Source organism: Drosophila subobscura, chromosome E, assembly GCF_008121235.1.
Source record: "Drosophila subobscura isolate 14011-0131.10 chromosome E, UCBerk_Dsub_1.0, whole genome shotgun sequence".
Taxonomy (NCBI): Eukaryota; Metazoa; Arthropoda; class Insecta; order Diptera; family Drosophilidae; genus Drosophila; species Drosophila subobscura.
Genome location: NC_048531.1, coordinates 2510701 through 2531210, shown reverse-complemented (window position 1 = coordinate 2531210; position 20510 = coordinate 2510701). Strand labels below are relative to the sequence as shown.

General features: G+C 47.4%; 3 protein-coding genes across 4 annotated transcripts; 1 reads left to right on the top strand and 2 right to left on the bottom strand.

The window, feature by feature from the left end:
• Positions 1-673: 673 nt before the first annotated feature.
• LOC117891975 lies at positions 674-2062 on the bottom strand. Its single transcript, XM_034797848.1, has 4 exons — positions 1906-2062; positions 1644-1740; positions 1318-1585; positions 674-1254 (listed from the first exon to the last, which is right to left on the bottom strand). Exons 2-4 carry the CDS (start codon positions 1736-1738, stop codon positions 805-807), a joined length of 813 nt encoding a protein of 270 aa, XP_034653739.1. The 5' UTR covers positions 1739-1740; positions 1906-2062; the 3' UTR covers positions 674-804.
• Positions 2063-2981: 919 nt separating this feature from the next.
• LOC117889872 (anillin) lies at positions 2982-8515 on the top strand. Of its 2 annotated transcripts, XM_034794381.1 has the most exons (12): positions 2983-3207; positions 3292-3609; positions 3762-4238; positions 4320-4683; positions 4747-5121; positions 5188-5359; positions 5566-5704; positions 5775-5966; positions 6026-6247; positions 6320-6707; positions 6783-7081; positions 7146-8515. In XM_034794381.1, the coding sequence occupies exons 1-12, from the start codon at positions 3190-3192 to the stop codon at positions 7863-7865; spliced, it is 3684 nt and encodes a 1227-aa protein (XP_034650272.1). In that variant the 5' UTR covers positions 2983-3189; the 3' UTR covers positions 7866-8515. The 2 variants fall into 2 exon arrangements, with proteins under 2 accessions (XP_034650271.1, XP_034650272.1); XM_034794380.1 differs by having other exon boundaries at positions 2982-3207; positions 3762-4683.
• Positions 8516-8647: 132 nt separating this feature from the next.
• Positions 8648-19450, bottom strand: LOC117889873 (feline leukemia virus subgroup C receptor-related protein 2). Its single transcript, XM_034794382.1, has 10 exons — positions 19119-19450; positions 17180-17481; positions 16100-16211; positions 15661-15763; positions 15350-15574; positions 10758-10899; positions 10496-10692; positions 10314-10438; positions 10004-10114; positions 8648-9950 (listed from the first exon to the last, which is right to left on the bottom strand). The coding sequence occupies exons 2-10, from the start codon at positions 17343-17345 to the stop codon at positions 9668-9670; spliced, it is 1464 nt and encodes a 487-aa protein (XP_034650273.1). The 5' UTR covers positions 17346-17481; positions 19119-19450; the 3' UTR covers positions 8648-9667.
• Positions 19451-20510: the final 1060 nt, after the last annotated feature.

Here is a 20510-nt window from a genome sequence, read left to right as displayed (position 1 = left end):
ATACCATATTTTAGAGCCCATCATGACCAAAATCGGTGCGACCAAAACAGGCTCCAATACCCATGCCAAAAGCAACTAAAATAAAAATAACCAGAAATCTTCTAATGTGCGCAGCCAACAAGAAAGCGGTAGCAGGCAGATGTTGTTGCCGCAGCTGCTGCTGCCTTTTCTCTGTGACCAAGAAGAAATCCGAGAGCCTTCTTCGAATAAGCGGGGAAGCCAATCTGCGGCTGTCCGTGCTCTTTGTGCATTTGGCGGTAGATAAAGATTCGTGGCGGAGCTTTGTTGGTTGCCTTTTTTGGATGCACCATGAAGGACGTGGACGAGGAGACAAGGCTATAGCAAACAACTCAATTTTAATTAAATGTTTCCCTCCGAGAAATAAATTAAATATTCTGGCCCTGTTCGCTGCGCAATACCTTGGCAACCTTGAGTCTGGACGTCTTGATGGTAGTGCCAGCAGCAGCAGCAGCAATGTTGCTCCAACTGCAGCAGTGATAACTCCATTGCCGTTGCGTGACTCGACCCAGGCTGGGCTGGATAACAGGTTCCCACATTGAGCTTATTTTTATCAAGAGGCCAGCCAGACAGTCGCTTGCTAGCTCTGGTTCAATAATGGGGCCTGCCGTGGCAACCATCGATTCGATCTCTGCCCGTTCAGCACCACAAAGACTCTGATTCATGCCCCAATGGGTTTAGTATTGTGCTAACGCTTAATTATGTGCAATAACAAGTATTTTCATTCAACTAAACAACAATCTTGTGTACTTTAGTCCATTGGCAAGTGCTATTTAGCTTGGCACGCTACTTGAGGAACGCTTGCAAGCGGTTCTGCTGCGACTTGCTCGCGTCTTTAAACGCGTTCGACTTCAGCTGAGCCGCCAGATGCAACAGCGCGTTTTGTTTCTGCGTTTTCGAGCCTGGCGCTGACTGCGCTGCTTTCGTTTTCGTTTTCTTCTTCTGCTTTGGGGTTTGGCGTTTGGCAGCGGTAGACTGGATCGATTTCGAGGGGCGTGCTGGAGTTGTAGGCGCCTTTGCTTTTTTCTGCTGTGAAATCTTCGGGTTAATTGCTTTCATTTCCTTATTCCGGACCTTCTTCTTGTTCCCTTTCTGTTGGTTTGTGGCTGCATCCATTCCAAGCGCCGTCGCCGTTGGGTCTTCTATTGTTTCATCGTTTGCTCTCGCCCGTTTCTTCCCTTTTCGCTTCTCGAGTGGCAGCATTGTCTTGTGCTGACAAACGGCGCAGCCCACAGCCTGAAAAAGATTTTGATTTAGCTTTAGAAAGAGTTCCATCCATTCGAAGTTTCTGCCACTCACAATGTTACTGGCCATGTGCTTCCTCAGCCACTTGGCCCGATTCCTCGCTGCAGTGCTCAGCATGCCCTTCTGTTGACTCGCCTTGACCGTTTCGAGCCTTGCGATGAGTCTTTTTCTTTTGGCAGTGTCCGCCAGGCGCTGGGGCTGCAGTTGGAGCCGGTAGTTGCCATCGGTCCACGGGCTTCCACAGCGGGCGCATAGCCGTGCCGCTCCAAAGCTGTCTTCGGGCAGTTGCACGTTGTGCCTGGCGAACTTTCGGCAGGTGGTACTGCAATCAATGCGGATTGGGTTCAGAATTCGAAATAAGATCATGGTATACCACTTACATGTAATGGGATTTTACCAACTTTTCGGCGTGTGATTGTGCGCTCAGTTTGTTTGCGCAGTTCCATAGGAAGTCTACTGTCTTTTGCTCGGCCATATCTGGAATGGTTTGCATTTAACACAATTTTTATGTTAGCTTTTTTCTGCTATATCAAAAGCCAAAATAGTCATCACTGACAGGGGTCATATTTGATTGCTTGCAGTGAAACTTGCTTTTTTTTTTGTTTTTGTGCAACGTTATACAAACCACTCTACGCTACTTACCTTACTTTACTTGTCTATAATTTGTTACATATTCCCTCTTTAATGGAGTTCACTTTGTCTGCATTTCACTGATTATTATTTTTTTTTTTATATTTAATCGCTACAGCGAAATTGGTTGGTCGCAGAGATGAGTCCGCATTGAACCAGGTACTTCAGTTTTGTGTTGAATATTATAAAAAGTTACTGCAAATTTTGAACTCAAAAAAGAGCAAACGAACACTAGAATTAGAGTATGAGTTTCTGTATTAGTAAAGTCGAAGGCAGCAGCACATGCGTTTGTTTACAAGTGTGGCAGTGTGACCGCGGATTTGTCGATCAAATATATACCTTCTTATTTTTAAAATATACCAAAATACCGATGTAAGTCCTTTATCAGGAATATTATTCCTCGATTTTGATATTCGGCTTAATATTCCCAGCAGGTTAGGATGCTGAGCCCTAAAAATATAAATTTATCGGATTGATTAGTTAATTTTTCACAAGATTTAATTATAATACATCGCTACTTGGAATGGTTCGATACTCGATAGCAATATCGATAGCAGTAAAATAATCTCATAATTCCGACTGCTAGTTCTTTTACGAACTGTTTCAGGACAGCTTGCTCACCAAACCATGTTCCATTGCATCGACCATGTTTTGAGTTCTGGTGATCCATACGGTAAACGGTTAGTGAAGGAACTACTCAAGACGAGCAATACGATTGTGAAAGTGTTAGTGGCGAAATTACCTAACTATATAAGATATGAAACAATTCACTGCAACCACATTTGGAAAGAAAATTATGCAATAATATTTGTACCTAAAGAAAGTATAATTTATTTTTATGATCGTGGTTTTTTGAATAAAACGGCGCATAACTCTTATCGCACAAAAATACCGATATATTGTATAACTAGCTCTGTGTATCGATAAGTATAAACAAAAGTTGGTATATCTGATATGTCAATGTGAAACAACTTATAAATAGTGTAAACAGCAAAGTAGTTTCGTTGATTTAATATTTCACATACAAACTCATTTCAGTCCAAAATATATCAGCACAACAAAAAGAGTATATCGATATATTTATACCTCATCCCTATTCTACCGCCGAAAAAAAAAGCGACGCGCATAATTTCGAACACAACGGACGCGTACAGCGTCAGAAAAAAAATATACAAATAATAATACAACACGGAAAGAAATAAAATTGTTTAGTGCTAGTAGAACAAACAATATTTGAAGTGCGCGCAATAAATCTTTGCAATCACAGCATCGTCAGCAGCAGCAGCAACAACAAAAATGGACCCCTTCACTCAGGTACAAGGTTTTGGCCGCGCGTGCACACAATGAAGCCCTTTGTCTAACTGCATTTGCATTTTTGTTTGTGTTGCAATTTTCCAGCACATGCTCGAAAAGGCAGAACAGCGCAGTCGCGCGCTTGGCATCAGCAACGCTAGCCAATTTCCCTTGACCGAATGCAGTGTAGCGTCATCGTCGGCAGCCACAAATTTGAGACCCACGAAGCCCACGCCCAACAGGAGTCGCTCACCAGCAGGCCAAAGCATCACCAGCAGCAACGGCGGAGGCAAAGTTGTGATCCTGGACAAGGCAATGTTGGAGGCATCGCCGACCAAGCCGGTCCGTCACTATACGGCCGTCAACAAAGAAAACATGGAAATGGGCATCGAGATAAACATAACGTCAGCCAAGGCAATTGGGGTAAGTTTTTCACTTCCTCAGTCCTCATTTCCTCGTCTTCACTCCCGTGGCCACGTCTGTGTCTCGCGGCTATACGTTTGGCTGGTGGCCTTTGTCGTTGAACTTCCTCTTGCTGCTTGATGTTTCACGCATATGTATGTACATTCCACTAGGTTCAAGTTGAAATTCAAGAGCAAGATGTGACGGACGACGAGGAGGCGCCTGGCGATGCCGTCGATAATCAAGTTCAGGCCATCAATCAACCGCTGGCACGATTGCGGGACACCTCGAGGAGTCAATTGAAGCGCATGGGTGACTTGTACTCTAACACTGCCGACCTGTCCTCCCCTATACATCGAACGGAGGCGCAGTTCCATGCAGGTGACGACGACGACGACTCAAGTCGTCGCTGTCCCCGTCAGGGCAAACAGCGATTAGGCAAACTGGCTGCCCTCGCCGACACCATCAACCAGTGGGAGGACGACACAGCACATCACGATGTGCACCGACCCATTGAATCAGGGGCGTTGGCCCCACCCAAACCTGATTTGCCCAGCCGGCGGGGAGAGAAAGGACCCGCCCCGCAACCGCCTAAGCGAGAAGAGATCGACGAAGGCGGCAAAACAAAGCAATTGAAATGGGACCCCAAGGTACTGAGCTCATTGGAGGCACAAGGTTTTCAGCGCCGTGATTCCTCCACCATTAAACATACCTATGATTATGCCAAACAGGGAGAGGCGGCGCCCACTGCCACTGTTACCACCAGTGCCAAGCCGCCAGTGCCGGAAAAATCGACGACGGTCAGCAAAGTGGCCAAGACTTTCGGGTCCACAACTTCGGCGCCGGTACTTCCGAAAGTGGCTCCTGCCTCTGGGCCCAGCATCAAGTCTGGCTTGGTCTCGGGGCGTGCAGCAATCTTTGAAAATAAGACGGGGCAGATGCAAGGAGGGCACCGCTTCCAAAAAGATCCATGCGAGTTGTCGCTGAAGGAGCGCATGAAGCTGTTCGAAACCGGCAACAATAAGGCCATGCTGCCGAAGGCTCCAATAGGATCTGCACCCAGCATCAGTCAGATGAGACCCGAGGAGTCGAAGGGTGAGTGCGCTTTCGGTCGAATGATACTTCCAACTTCCATTGCAACTTCTCCTGAACCCATAGCCCATGTTGCTGCTGTGCATCCTGTAACAGCGGCTGCTGTCTCTTCCACTGTGAGCAGTGTGGCGGCTCAGAAGCCCAAGCCAGAGAATAAGCTGCGCGACAAGGTGGCCGCCCTGGTGGCCAATGCTCAGTCCAGTGCGGAGAGCCGCATCAAGGATATTGATAGGCAGCGCCAGGAAGACATGCAAATCATTGCGAATCGCTTCAACAAACAGAAGGAACTCTTTGTTCCACAGCCAGCGTCGAGGACGACAGCGACACCAGCGTCATTACCGGTGACAGTTCCCAATAAGGTGACACGGCCCATGCCGCCGCCGCCACCTCCGCCAATGTCCGGGGTCTCTCCTGCCCTAGCCAGCAGCAAGAGGCGCTCACGTAAGCCACGATTAACGTCAGGCGTCCGTCCAAATAACATTCTAGCTGACACTCTTGTAATTTCAGCTGGCGATACGCCAACTATTGACGAGGAGTCGAAACGGGCTCGCAAATCGAACTCAGAGCGTCTCTATCCTGCACTCTCCGACCTCGACTCCAGCGAGGACAACTGCTGTGCGACGGTAACGGCCACAGCCACCGACGACAGCGATCATCAGGAGGAAGACGAAACTGAAAGGTGCGCTGACAAATGCTACTCCTGCTTGCTTTTCTTTCTCTGCATTGAATAGATGGTTGTTATTCACCCCTTTGACTGATTGACTGATTGACTGATGCAGCCATAGCCCGCCCTCTCATCTAGCCCTCACATAGCTTTAATTCCCTCTAGACAAGGCCAACAATAAAAATATTGCTTAACTAACCGCTTATCTTTGATTCGTGCAGTTGCATGGATGAGTCGGAGGACCAGTCGCAGACTGAGGACAGCAGCACCGGCATGTGCAATGGCAGCTTGGGTCGCGAGATAATGAACGCAGTGCAGCGCAATGAAGCGGATATCCAGCAGCAGCAGCAAGGCAAGAAGGTGAGTACAGCACAGGTAGAAAACTCTTGGCCCAGCGGGTGGTGTCTACTTATCTCATTGTCCTTTGCAGACTGTGCGCTATGCCGATCAGGACTTCTACTACAACCACGACGGCCAGGAGGACAGTTCGCTTAACTCGTCGCAGGTCTCAGCGGGCATTGATGACTATCTGGATGAGGCGCTGGTCGAAGACTATGGAAGCACTCAGGATGATGACAGCGATGGCGCGGACGGGCACAACTCCAGCCACCTATCGCTGGGTGTAAGTTTTCCTCAACGTTTGCATATTTGTTCCCCTCTTACTTTTAGTCGTCTTTACAGAGCAAGGGTACAACTGCCTCAAACAGCTTCTCCTTCCGCAAGAACTCGGCTTCAACGACTTGCCTGCCTATTAGCGAGCAGCAGGAGCTGATGGACGTGCAGACGCCGCTTTTAAGCGGAGCCCAACCGGTCAGGTCGGAGCTGAGCGTGAACCAGGATAACGACAATCTGGTGACACTGGTGCACACAGTGAGCTTCTATCGCCGTCAGCAGAGTGCAAATGTGCGTTACCTACCCCTACCCATACCCATACTCTTCGCATTAACGTGTGCCCAATCTTTGATTCTTCTTCAGAGTTCAAGCTCCACACCAGTCCGCAAGATATGTCGCGAACAGCAAGTGATGCGATCGGCTTTGGCTGGCGACTGCCATGCCAAGCACAAGCTGGAATATGATTCACCCCAGCATGGCTCTATGGCGGATGCTGTCGACGGGGCCGGGGCCGGGGCCATCATGGATGACCCCACAGATGACGACGACGATGACGAGGAGCAGCATAATGCGCGGGACTCCAATGACGCCACACAGGCCCAGGACAAGATCAAAAAGTTGTTGAGCGAAGTGTGCAAGCAGCAACAGGTTATGGGTCAGGCCAGCCAGGCTCTGAATTTGTGCGCAGCTACCGTGGAGTTCTCCGGCTCCACAGAGTCTGTAGAGGGAGAGCGGTATCTGCTGCTGGCAAGTGAGTCTCGTTTCGCGTAGATCTTCTATGTGCATAAATGTGAATGTCCGCCACTAAAGCCCGCCATTCTTACAGCCCATCGTCGACAGTCCTGCCTGGATGAGGTGCAGCGTTTGCGTGTGGAAAACAGCGTCCGACCCGTGGGTGCACCAAAGGAAAAGGGTCTGCTGACTGTCAAGGACATTACCATTCCCCTGCGGCATGAGTACTTGCGCAAAATGGCATCGGGCAGCATCAATGGCCATCATCTAGTGTGTCTTCTCAAGTACAACGAGCACGTGCTGGCCACCAAGACGGTGCCGACCATGCCCGGACTGGTGTCCGTTAAGTTTCCCGATGTTCTCCAGCTAAACAATGTCTATGCTGACTTTCGGGTTAGTTCGAAGCATTTTCTTTGGCATCGATCGAGCGCCTTTAATTGATGAATCCTCATTGCAGATCACGCTGGAAATCTACGGAATGCTGGCCCAGAGGGATCAGCTGCCACACGACCTCAAGTACCACATAAACCTGAACAAGAAGGGCGGCGTGAAGACGCCAAAGAAGAAGGGAGGCGAGAATCGATTGGTCATGCCGCCAGTGCAGAGTCCGGCCGGGCCGTATGTTGTGCGAACGCCTCAGCTGGTGCAATACGGGTTCGCCATTTTCTCGCTGCGAGAGATACAGCGAACCAGCTGGACGCTGACCCAAGTACTAGGCGTCAGCCCTCTGGAGGGTGTCGTCCACATGAAGGTCAATTGTGAGCTGTCCGTCAGCGTGGAGTACAAGGGATTCCTCACCATGTTCGAGGACATATCCGGCTTTGGTGCCTGGCATCGTCGCTGGTGCTATCTAAATGGCTCTGTGCTCAACTTCTGGAAGTACCCGGACGATGAGAAGAAGAAGACGCCCATGGGCAGCATAGATTTGCATGCGTGCAGTTCACAGAAGGTCACCACCGCGCCGCGCGACATTTGCGCCCGCCTCAACACCATGCTGCTGGAGTGCGAGCGCCCGGCCAAGGACACGGATCAAGAGTCGCTTATAATAGTGCCCAACGGACGCACCACCACAGTTCGCCACCTCCTCTCCGCCGATACCAAGGAGGAGCGCGAGGAGTGGTCCGCTTACTTCAACAAGGCTCTGACTCTGCTACGAGCTTGGGGGCCCACCCACTGATGCTGAACGGGACCACATTTGACATGGACCACCCCCAACATTTGCAATTGCTTTCACAACTGACCACTGCCCCTGACCCCTGACGCAGACAGGGTGGCCTCTTTAAAGTTTTGTCTTTTTAAGTTTTTTAATGTTCTAATTTGCATTGCGTTTGGCTTCCTTTTTTGTTTTTGCGTTTCCATGTTCTGTATTTGCAAATCCTTCGTATCTTACTGGCACATGTTTGTGTTCGAGTTATATTTATTTAAATCTATAAAGCATCGGTCGGCACCCAGTCACTCGCATGTTTTGCAGGGCCTTTGTGTGCGGAACGGAAGAATTTATTGGTGCCCAGCAGGAGCATTTCCAATGAACATTAGATAGGGCCGTGCCGACCCCTGCTGTAAAGCATTGTTCAAATCCCTTTTATATGTACGACTAAACCATGTAGAACGTATGTAAAATGTACTCCGTCTTTTGGATGTGTCTCAAAATATATATTTAAATCCCAGTAAAATCTCTGTTACACACTGATAACTTTATTGGTTACTTTTAATATACACATAATAACTATTGCCTCTAAAGATGTGGCTTCTATCCTTTGCCATTCGCTATCTAACGTCCAGTGAGAGTTAAAGCTTGCGTGTCATCGCCATCTCGGCTGCACTGTTCATCACAGGCGGCCATCTTTTCTGTGTGTACGTACTGTGTAGGTGGTTGTTGGTTGTTCTGTTGGTAACAGCTCATGTCAGGTAGTTTAGTATGTGTGCTCCTACATATGTTTCTGTCTCTGCCTCTGCCACTTGAATTGACGCTAGTTTTGTTGGCGATTAGGTTACGTACATCCATACATACATATGTCAGGTGGCCATTGGCCTAAAGGCTATCTACAAAATTTGAATACACTTTTCCCTCGTAAGTTTTTCTCTAGTTCACAACGATATCATATTTTATATATGTATATATATTGGATATATGTATATGTAGGTATATTGTGTGTATATTGTGTTTGTTTGACTCTAATCTGTCTGTCTGCTCGTTGCAGGTTGCAGGCCAGACGCTTGGTGGTTGTAAATTCTCCAAAATGATTACAGTTTGCCAGATATGCCAGATATTCGCAGGATATTCTCGTGCTTTGTACAACGATAGCGAGTGTGCTCTTCTGGATCGGGTCGGTGTATTGAAGTTCATATATTTTGGGGGAGGGGAAGCTAAAGTCCCCAGCCCGCTACTGTTTGGTAATAGTTTTGCCTTGGCCACTCAAACATAACTAAGTAGGTTTGGGTTTCCTCAACCGATCGATACAATACAAGTAGTTCTCTACAATATTTGGTGGCTATAATACTGAGGGGGATAGATATTTGCTATTTAACAGGGTGTGTGACAGTATATCTTGTGGTATCCTCTGTTTAGTGTGGTGGGGCATGGCCGGTGCAGTGGCAACAGAAGGGACAAAGCGAATTTCGTTGCAAGTCATTGTATTGCAAAAGTATTACTGACTAAATCTTATGCCTTGGCCAATATAAAATTTAAAAAATATTTGTCTAACCTTACTCATAGTGTGTGTGTGTGTGTGGGTGGGTGTGTTTTTGTGCATCTTTAATGAACATTTCATAATTCAACACTTAAGGCTACAAAGGAAGTGTACATACAGTAAACAATGAGTAAAATAAATTAAAATGTTAAACAATTGATATGCGCAGAATACTCGTACTATACATAAAAACAGTCGACAGATCCTGTCTCTGAGCTGGTGTGGTTGTGGTTGTGGATGTGGCTGAGGATAGTGGGTTTGGGTGTGGGTGTGGAGGTGGATGGGGTATTTATGGGTTGCCAGCCGCACTTCCTGCGTGGGCATTCTGGCGCCTCAGATCGGATCGGGTGGCGGCCGTAATAATTGTGCCTACAATCAGCATCACCGCCATGGTGGTGTTGGCGGCAATGTCCCCGAATGCTGTGAAGATCTCCGAGTAGAAGAGTGTGAAGCAAATGCCAAAGGTCTGGGCCGAGGCATTTAGCAGCCCGGACGATGTGCCCTCCGGCTCGGGGAACGTTAGCTCGGCGCCAAACTCAAAGCCCACCGGCAAGTACCCGGTCATGAAGAAGCTGTAGAAGAGTAATTAACTTGCTAGTCCCTTGTCCGAATGTATATGACTTACCCTAGCAGAGATGCCGTTAGGTACACCACCGCAATGTGTCCTGTGTCCAGGGTGAAGGTAAATATCCACATGCCGACCATGGAGAGTGCATACACCGCCAACGTCGTCTCCCTGAAGATAGAGAGATAGGCAGGAAAAACAACACCATTGAGTGGCGCTCATTAGTCATGGAGTGGAAGAGGCCTACATTTAATTAATTTGAATTTTTGCTTCCGCCTGTGCAAACTTTACCAGACCACGAATGCGAATGCGTAATGAGTTTTCATCGGTTTGGATGGGGCTCTACTTGGCCCTTTGCCGCTTTACTTACTTGAACTTGTGCGTTTTGTCCAGCACAATGCCAGAGACCACAGATCCCAGCATGCCAGCCAGAACAATGCTAAGGCCAATGCGGCCAGCGTCCACCTCATGGTTGGGATAATACTTGAGAACAACCTGAAAAGCAGGGGTTCGTTAGCAAGGGACTAAAGGCTCTCGAAATGAAACTCCTACCGGATTGAGCAGCGTTGAGATGGCGTAGAAGACACCCACGTTGATGCCGTAGGAGAGCAGCAGTAGGATGAAGTTGCGATTGGTAATCAGATTCTTCAGCGACTGCATAAAGCTGACCTGCTCCGCTTCGTTACCCTCCAGCCGCTGGGAAGCCTCCTGGGCGGCCGACGGCGGGGTCGGTGGCTTGTCCTGGAAGACTGTGAGAGCACAAAATATTCCTCCTGCATTAACAATCCTCGCAACGTTCAAGGGTTTCTCTTACATAGCACCATCAGGACAAGCAGAACGCTGGTGAGTCCGGCCACCATGTAAAACATCATCTGCAGGTCCTTGCCCACCGTTTCCAGATCTTCGGAGTTCGGTACCAGCATCGGTGGCAGCACAAAACCAATCGCCACGCCCAGCTGGAAATAAAATGAGTGTCCATTGTACATTTTGCTCCAAACGGCAACTTTTTCCGCTTTCGATTCGCTCTGATTCGGCTCTGGATTCCGCTACTATTTCTGGTTTCCTTCCGGCCTTTCACTTTCTCTACCAAACCCAGGCCCAGCCCCAGCCCCGTTATAGTCCCCCTACCCGTCCCCATCTCTCAACTATTTTATTTACGGTGGGGCGTTGAGATTGATTTATTCGTAGCTGCATATTCCAGCTCACGCTACCGCTCTCTGCAACTGCTCCTGCTTCCGCTTCTGTTTTTGTTGTCGTCAAAGTGTGTGGCGCCATGTCGCGGATGCACACGCCGGGCTCTAGGTCAGCCTGAGTCCGGGTCCCTGCTGTAACAGCTCCGCTTTTTTCACACGCCAAGCACAAAGTTGAGCTATGCATTTTTTTAAAATGTTTTTCTCTATTTTTACACTGGCCATCTGATGATGTAGTGCTTTCCGCTGAATTTTGTCAGAATTTGTGGGATTACATCCTGTGCCCAGTGCTCTGAGAATTAAAGCAGTTGGATTTATTTCTGTTTGCGGTTGCATATCTGGGGGAGAAATCAGCGAATCAGGGTCTAACAAAATCCTATTCAGCTTACTCTACATGAAAGTCACTTGAGTAGGGGGTATCGGATAGTCCTCACACTACATTTTAGCGTTCTTGATACATATTTTGGTTGGCATATTTTTTGGCCAGCTATAAATCGGATTTAATGGCAGTTTCGGAGTATTTAAGGCCAACTGACATTTGACAGACGGGTGAATAAATTGGCCCACAAAAACACTTTTTCGAGTGAAACTATTCGAGCGAATCTACCGTTAAATTCCACCGTCCAGTAGCAGATGATGGAGTAGTTTATCTTGCATTTGGCCAACGATTTGTATCAATATGTACATTGATTCCCCTCCGGTTTATCTGTGGTTTCATGATTGCATGCATTCAAATTAAATTAAATTTAATTAAATATAATTTTTACGGTGCTGCTTCAATTGTTTTTATTCAAACAAACAATGGGAATATCAGTTATTTGACCAGACCTCGAGTACAATGCACATGAAGCACTTTGTTCCGTTTTAAAATTGAATGCGACAGGACAAGACAAAAGTCAAAGGCATCGGTGCAGCGGGAACTCTACTGTAAAAAACCATTGTCATGACCACACTGACCAACGCCAGATTGGCTCCTTCCAAGCAGCAGGGGAGTGAGACAATACATACATACATATATACATACATACATATGTACATACATTGGAAATGGGACATTTAAATGAAATCAATTTGCATTCATACAAATCTTTATTTGCCTGAAACGGGTTCGGGATTTCGGTGCTTTTGATTGGTTCGATTTGATCCAGATTATAGCACATACAGAAAAACATATTTATCTATAATCTATAATTTATTATATGGCAGAGGCAGTCACTTCCATATAAAACTAGTTTATCAAATGCTAAAAAGGAGAGGACTGTGAAGAATTATACTGTAAAAATAATAATAAATACAAAAATGAACTCTCAGCATAAGTAAATAATCACAGAAAAGAAACAACACAATTGTTATTTAACTAAGGGAAAACTCGAGAATGGACAGTAATATTTCCATAAATGTGTACATATGTATGTAAATTTCTACACGTATACATACGTAAATACATAGTATGTACATACATACATACATACATATGTTTATGTTTTTTTACCATCAAAATATATGTACATATAAAGTCCATGAAAGTAAATCGATTTGAAACAATGAATTGCATTGAAAATGCCGTTAACAACAATATGAATACAAATATGAATAATTTTATTGGATTGGGCATAAAATCGGCTGTTCTAGGAAAAAGCGAATTATGATTTTGGGAAACAATTTGGGCAAGAAATTCATGGAATTGCAATACTCGTAATTTGCATAAATGGAATCGAGACGCAAGGCTGGCCCAGAGCTAAACGCTGTCGCCCGGATTCCGTTTTGAGTTGCTATTTGGAATTATTATAAAGAGCCGCGAAAGGATATTCGCGTGAGACTTAAAGCCACTCCTTCCCCTGCTCTTAATCTCACAATGGTATCGAGAATACATATTTGAGCTGACTGGAGACTTGGCTCAGTCTTTGCCTGGGTTCCCGTCTCAGTCTGGCTCTGGGTCTGGGTCTGGGTCCCAACGGTTTTGTGCAAATTGAAAGAGCAATCGTCGAGCATCGTGCGCGGCCATGAGCCGTGTGCTGCTTCACGGCAGCGGCTGGAATGGCCGCTGGAGAACATTTCCTACTTGATGGCGGAATTCGCTCTTGCCGTGTTTACATGCACCTCGACACGGCGCGGCAAGCTGTTGTCGTGGCAACTACGTAAAAACGTAGAAAAAACACCGAAAAAAATAGAGGAAAAGAAACTATGTTTGCGCAGCACTCTGGCAACAATGGCAAGCCCCATGCCCGGCACCGACCCCGACCCCGGCCACGACCCGAAGCTGTTTCTCTGCCAAATCCGCCGCCGCTGAGCTCAGGAATCAGCGAAAGTGGCTGTGGGGGCAGGGCGCAGTGTGTGACGCGTTGTCCTTGCCAAATAAGGCGAAGACGAGACGAGTCGAATCAGCAAAGCCAAAGAAGCAAAGCAGGAGGAGGGTGCGAGTGGGGCCCAGCGAGCTCATTCAATGCCACACCATGTGTGGGCCATCAATGCACCCCCCGCTGGCGTGTTCATGTGAACGTTGCGCGAGGGTTTTTTTGGGGACAAGTTTGGCTTGCACTTTCTACAAGAGATTACACTGGCAGACTTAAAGCCTTGCCTGCCTGTCGACCCATCGCCCCATCGCCACATCGCCTCATCGCTCTTTGCGTTTAATTTCTCTATCAAGCAACTCAGTCGTGTCGAGCCAGGCCACTTGACCTACTCTTCCTTTCCATGGGGCTCTTCGTTGCTCTTGCCAAACATCGACACAGACACAGGCACCTCTCACCTCATCATCACCTCGTCTCATATTGTCACATCCCATGGTGACTTCCTCCTGGCTTCTGTGTGCTGGTGCTGGCGAACAACAAGCGGAAATTATACGCCTTTTCATCTGCGCTCGAGTGAAAGGCAAATATGACAATTCTCACACACACACACACACACACACACCTGTCCACGCACACACGTGCTCGTACAATTACAGGTTAGGCTGCAATGCGTCCTGCCAGCATGTCATTCGATGTTTGAGTCACATATTTGCACTCGCATCCAGCCAGAGAGGCAGCATGCACACTGCACATTGCCTCGTAAATCAACACTGAGAGCACACCCCTGACATCCCATCCCATTAGTATGCCTCACCTTTCACGACCCGAAACCTCACCCGACATGGCATTCTAATGGCTGAGCAAGCAGGCTAATTGTTTTGCGGTGTTATAAGCCCATAAAATGTCCTCAGCAAGAGCCACATCCGGTTGATATTGAGCTGTGCAGGACACGGCAGGCGGAGTTGAAAAACGAAGCTTGAATGCTCTTTGGATGGAAATGGCTCTTGAGCAAAGGAAATACAACTATTCCCTTGGGATATATCATTTATCCTTTGCCATTGTCCCACATCTCCTATTTACTTCGTAATTAGCTTGGGGTCTGCTTGCGGCTTGCGGCTTGCGGCTTGTTCGAGTGATTCGAGTGCAGTGAGTGGAGTGAGTGAAAACAAATATTCAACTCTTTGGTCAGCCACAGTCTCAAGTCATCCATTCGATCTAGCCGCACAATGCATCATTGGAGCGCAAACGCCTCAGTGGCATTACAATTGTCCCTGCCCCGTCCCGGGTCACGGCCCCCCAGGAATACTTTGGACCGTAGTCCTGCCAATCACTTAGCCGTTGAGGAATTTGAAGAGGTCGTTCCGTTTGTTTTCATTGCAGAATAAATTGAACGTTGTCTCCGGGCAGATGCAGTGCGGCAAATCAAAGGACCCTTTCGCATGCATTAGCAACGGGCAGGGGCGAGGCCTGCTGCTGGTGTCCACTGATGTGGAAGATGGCATGGCCAGGAGGAGGCAGGAGCGTGCGACCTTGTCGCTGTCAGTTTTGTTTAACTTGTGATGCAGTTCTCTCGTATTTTCCATGGTTTTTCCCCAATTTCGAGATTGCCAGCCAACCACCAGAGCGGACCAGAAATGAGAGAAAATGTCTGAGTAAGCCACATCCGCCAAGCCGGAAGTGGGCAGGGCTCGCTCCTGCCAGGCATCAATCTGCCGGCTGCGAGTGCTGCAGGGTGCAGCCTCTTCTGTGTTAATGCAAATTTGCTCTCGGCTGAGTAAGTTACTCTTACGCAGCAATGTCCCGAGACTGAGTGAATTTTACGAGAGATGTTTGCGCTGGTTTACATCGCCATATTCCCTGTGCAGATTGCTCCACCAGTAGCAAGAGCAATTGGAAATTGGAAATGGGCTTGCCTGGTTACTCACCTGGTTGCCAAACACTCCCACACTGGTGGCCGAGGAGCACTGATCGGGTCCGAACCAAACGGCGGCCAAGCGGGCTGGCAGCGAGAGGATGCACACCTGGGCAAGGGCCACAATCGACTGGCCAATGAAGCTAACGTAGAAGAGCGACGGATCCACCGAACAGACCTTTATCCAGGCCCCTATGCAGGTCCCAACGATGCCGACTAGGGCGGTTATACGTAGACCCTGTGGAGGACAACCAAACAAATGGAGTGACAATTAGAACTAGGCGAAGGACACGCCCCTCGGCTGCTAGCTCCCTTCCCACTTACCACTTTGTCCAAGAACCAACTGCCAGGAAAAATAAGTGGTATATACAGGATCATATAAATCATGGACGTCCAGTCCACCCACTTGTCGCTAATGCCATAGTAGCTGCGGAACAGAGAGGAGCCCCGATTAGAATTCAAAAATCGTACCAAAATGCACTTGACTGGATGTGGATGTGGATGTGGATGGAGCCCGATTGGCCTAGTCCTTGCTACTGCACAGCGGGGAATAAACTCTTTGAATTTATTAAGCTTTGGAAACTGCCCCAGAGCAGCAGCAGCTAGAGCTCTCAAGCAGCTTAATGAGCATTATGAAAACTTTTAATTAAATATGATGCACGATCCTAAATTGCATAAGCAACAACTCCCCCTTGCTCCCTTGCTCCCTTTCTGGTTGCTTCCTCGAGCCTCGCTCATAGGAAACATTTCTTTACTCTCTTACCGTGTGATTATGTTGTTGATGATGGTGTATTGTATCCATTGCATGGCATTCGAGGCTGAATATAAGACAAAGAGAATGAGCACCGCCCAGCGGCGGGCGTAGACTTTGTAGCCTGCAAATAGAATGGGAACCAGGTGAAAGCCACTTGAAATGCTCTTTGGAACCGCTTAGGTGTAGTCCTGTAGTCATGTAGTCATGCTCAAGGCCACCACACGACAGCCCACTCCCATCCTCAGGCAGCAGTCGCACGGGATTAACTGTATAAGGATGGTGGCTTACCCAACTACTTACTTACTTGGTTAAATATAACTAAGGGGGTTATAAACGCAACTAAACGCTAGGGGGTCACAAACCAAGTAAAGAGTCTTCAGATCGATTACCTTGCTTAAACAAACTATTATTTAATACAAGAATTGATGTTCTCTTCTTCGTTTATCCACTGACATCCTCTCGTACTCTCCAGCTGGACAATTGTTTATCTAAAATCACAATCCGATATTTGTCTGTTTGCATGCACTTTGATATGTTCGCTTTGGTTCCATTTATATTTGCAGCTACTCTCTCCTTTAAGTGTGCAAGTTTCCATTACATCTTTTGTGTCGATTCAATGGCGCTGGATGCGCTGTCACTAACCGACTGGCTGACAACATTTTGGTATGCATGGCATTGAAACACACACACACACACACACTAGACGCTTTGAAGTCTTTCTTATTTATTTGTTTGCTTTACATGTATTATGTATGTATGTATTTATGTACATACTAGTGGCATATGCCGTATGGGGATGCAGCGAGGAGTGCATTTAAATGAATGTGTGGCTGGGGCCTGTGCACAGCCGTGGCTTTGGTTGGGCTCTTGGCCACGTGCTCGTGGCATTGCCTCCTGCATGTGTGAGTGTTCACAAGTCCCAGCCATGCCACACTAACTAAAGCCACTAAACTATTGCCTACCTCGAGGTGCAGTTAAAGTAAAGAAATACATCCATCCGAGCCTTATGGATCGCCTCTTTTAATGGCTTATAAATTCAGCGGATTGCAGATGTATGCCACTGGATGCACCCTGAAATGTGCCACTCACCTTCTGGAGGAGCGTTGCCCGATCCCGTTCCCGTTCCCACGCCCACTCCCACCTTGGCCCCCTTACTCTCCTTCTCCTTGGGCGAGATCATGTCTGTGGATTTGCTGGCAGCCATATAGGAATCAGTGTTCTCAGCGGCTCCAGTGCCGCTGTGCTTCAGATCCATCGTGCTGCTGGGAGTTTGGGCGATTGTGCTGTGTGGCAGCTATTGCTGTGATCGGTGGTGTCGTTGACAGTGGTGCAGTGGTGCAGTGGTGGCTCGGTTGTGTAGTTCTTCTCTTTCCCAACTAGCCCTCGTGGTTCTGCAAGCGACATAGACATAAAGGTTGACAATTATTGTAAAGGCGCAAACCTAATCTTGCAATGCATATGTTTGTGGTCACATATGGAAACATGATACATAAGTATCTGGATATGAGACAGCCTTGAACTTGGAAATTCTATTAAAACTCGTTTCTCTCTGGGCAGTTTCGATTGATTCATAAACCTGAAGACTTACAGCTAAGTCAGTAATGGGATTCGCCATTAAATGGGAATATGGGATATGGTTAGCCATATGGTAAGTATAAATAAATTATAAAATTCTGTTTAGTGGAATGGCAACAGTAAGGGTCGTTATGGTTGCAGCTATTATTGAAATTGCTTTTCGCTTTTGGAAGCCAGACCAGACCAGTGTAATACCCTACATTAATACGGCTTAATTAACATTTTGATGATGGTTATTACACGCAAATTCCCATTTATTCAAGTGGCATATTTGTTGCTGCAGTCGCTGCTGCTGCTGCTGCTGTTGTGACATTCCAATTTGCGAACGCTCGCTCATCCATTGCTTAAATCAAGTCATTGAATCAAATTTAAGCACAGCATTTACCCTCACGGCCACTTGTTGCTCACGGACTGACACTGACTCTGCCTCTGGCTTTGCGTTTGGCTTTAGATTTGGATTTGGCTTTGGCTTTGGGCTTTCGGCTTTCGGAAATGCAATCATTTTGTCTCTGACTGACTTTAGCTGCCTCTGGCTCTGGCTTTGGCTCTGGCTATGGCTCCACCTCTAAATAAATTGAGCGAATTTCACCCAGCAAGCACGCTGCAAAATTGGAATGTCAGATTTGGGTTCTGCGCTGATTTTGTCTCATTCTCACTGACTGATATTGGTTTCTCTTGGCTCGTTTGGCACGTGGCCGCAGTGCATTCCGTGCAAACTTTAAATTCCATTAGCTGCACTTTGGATAATCCGAATCCGAATGGAAAGGGGAATGCTGTGTTTTCCCATTTGGCATGCCGAGACCATTGACAAATTGTTCAAATGAATGTCATTCCTCATTTCCATATCGCCTAATTAGATCGCTCACTGGGTGGATAGGGTGGGCTAGGTCAGGTCTGGTCAGCAACTGCACTGCCGTCTATCGTCTATCACTATGCGTTAGAGCTGCGTGTGCCCCGTAATTGATTTTAAAACTGATAATGAGTCTGTTTAAATCAATTTGCCTCATTAAATGCCAGCCCAGGGAAATTTTACCCCATTCAGATTCAATTTCGCACAATAGCAGGGCCGGCGCTGGAACGGTCGGAGATAATTGCTGGCTTGACTTGACCTCGATGGGGCGGATTGTGTTTGGAGAAGAAGTTCTATCCTCTCCTCCTAGTCTTCTCACAACCTTCGCCATTATCTTGGGACTGGCCACCAATGTGGGGGAGTCTCCATCAATATGAGTGTACTCGTAAATGGTTCGAATATTCGCGTTCCACCTGCACTCGATGAGCTGTTGTGAGCGATAAGACCAATAGCCAAGACCTAGACCGAGCTAGACCCTGGCATGACTAAGAGCAAATCACTGTAAAATTCAAACCGAACAGGCTGAAGGTAGGAAATTGCCTTTTCCCCACAACACCCCCTTCCTATAACTATAACCGTAACCATAACACCACCTCCACGTACATTTTTGATTTAGCCTTGCACTGAACCGAGGGAAATCGGGCCAAACCAGAAGGCTTAAAGGTTAGGCCACACAGACACACAAACACTCCACGTTGGCTCTGACAGTTGATGGAGGCGGCACAGGTGGAGCACGACTGATGGTGGGGGAAGACGAGAGACGAGACGAGAGACGAGAGACGAGACGTAGTATTGAGAACGCAATCGCGAACGGACAAAGCGGCACTGAAACGGAATCCGACGAGCGCTCAACTCTCGTCATAAAGCAAGCAATGTTGATTTGCAAAACGCTTTCGGCTCTCCGCCGCTGTTAGTATTTGCCGTTATTGCTGTAAACAGCTGATTCGATGGCAGCGCGCAGAACGCTACAAACTAACCAACCAAATACAATACCCTCACTTCGAGTGGGACCGGGGCCCACACCACAGTGAGCGCGATTAGAGCAAAGTGATGGACTACACCACGGTATCTCACGATCCCACCCCCTTCAAGTGGCACTCTGAAGTGTCTGATCATTTGCTCTGATAATGCGAATACTCGTACGTACGGACGTAGGCATTCGTAATCATCTCAATCAAGGGTACTCCACCGTCGGAACTTGGGATTTATGTTCTCCACAAATTATCACAAATCATTTGGGGTGACAAAAATAAAAAACAAGTTTACGACACAGCCGTTGGGTTAGGCGTTTGACGAATTTTAAGTTACACTTTTCGGTTGCATAACTTTTGTCGAGCACTGTTGGGATGGACCGACGCTTGGACTCATATCTGTTGTGAAAGAGACTCGCTCATAAAAATATGTATATCCAGCTGTAATGAATCAGCATACAGTAAGTCCCCGCTTTGTGGAACCATTGCATGTACCGTGTAATGGTAGTTGTCAAGGGCAGGGCTAAAGTTTGGCAGTCCACTGCACTGTTCCCTCACTGTACTCTCACATAACTGCAGTTTTGAAATGTACTCTTTGCTCTGCTCTACCGCCTCCTTTATCGCACTTCCCTATTACCCACCTTTCCTCGCACTGACTGCAGCACGTGTGTTTGGGCTGCCTGCTCTCTTCCGACACTCTCTTCATATTTGATTTACGTTTTTCTCTGGCTTTTTTTTTGTGATTTGTTTATTGAATAATCTGCCAGCGGGAACTTCCACTTGCACTTCCCTGTCCCGAGTCCCAGACGGGCTTTGCTCTGGCAGGGCTCACAGCGTGCCAGCGACGCCACCGTCACCGTCACCGCCACCGCCACATCACCGTCGCAATGTCGACTGGATGGCAGGGGGTCATTATTCGATTAAGGAAAATTATTATGTTTTATTATTTATAATGCAAATGTTAGCACAGACACAGACAGGGAATTGGGCCAGATGTGGCGAGGGGCGGGGGCTGGACGAGAGT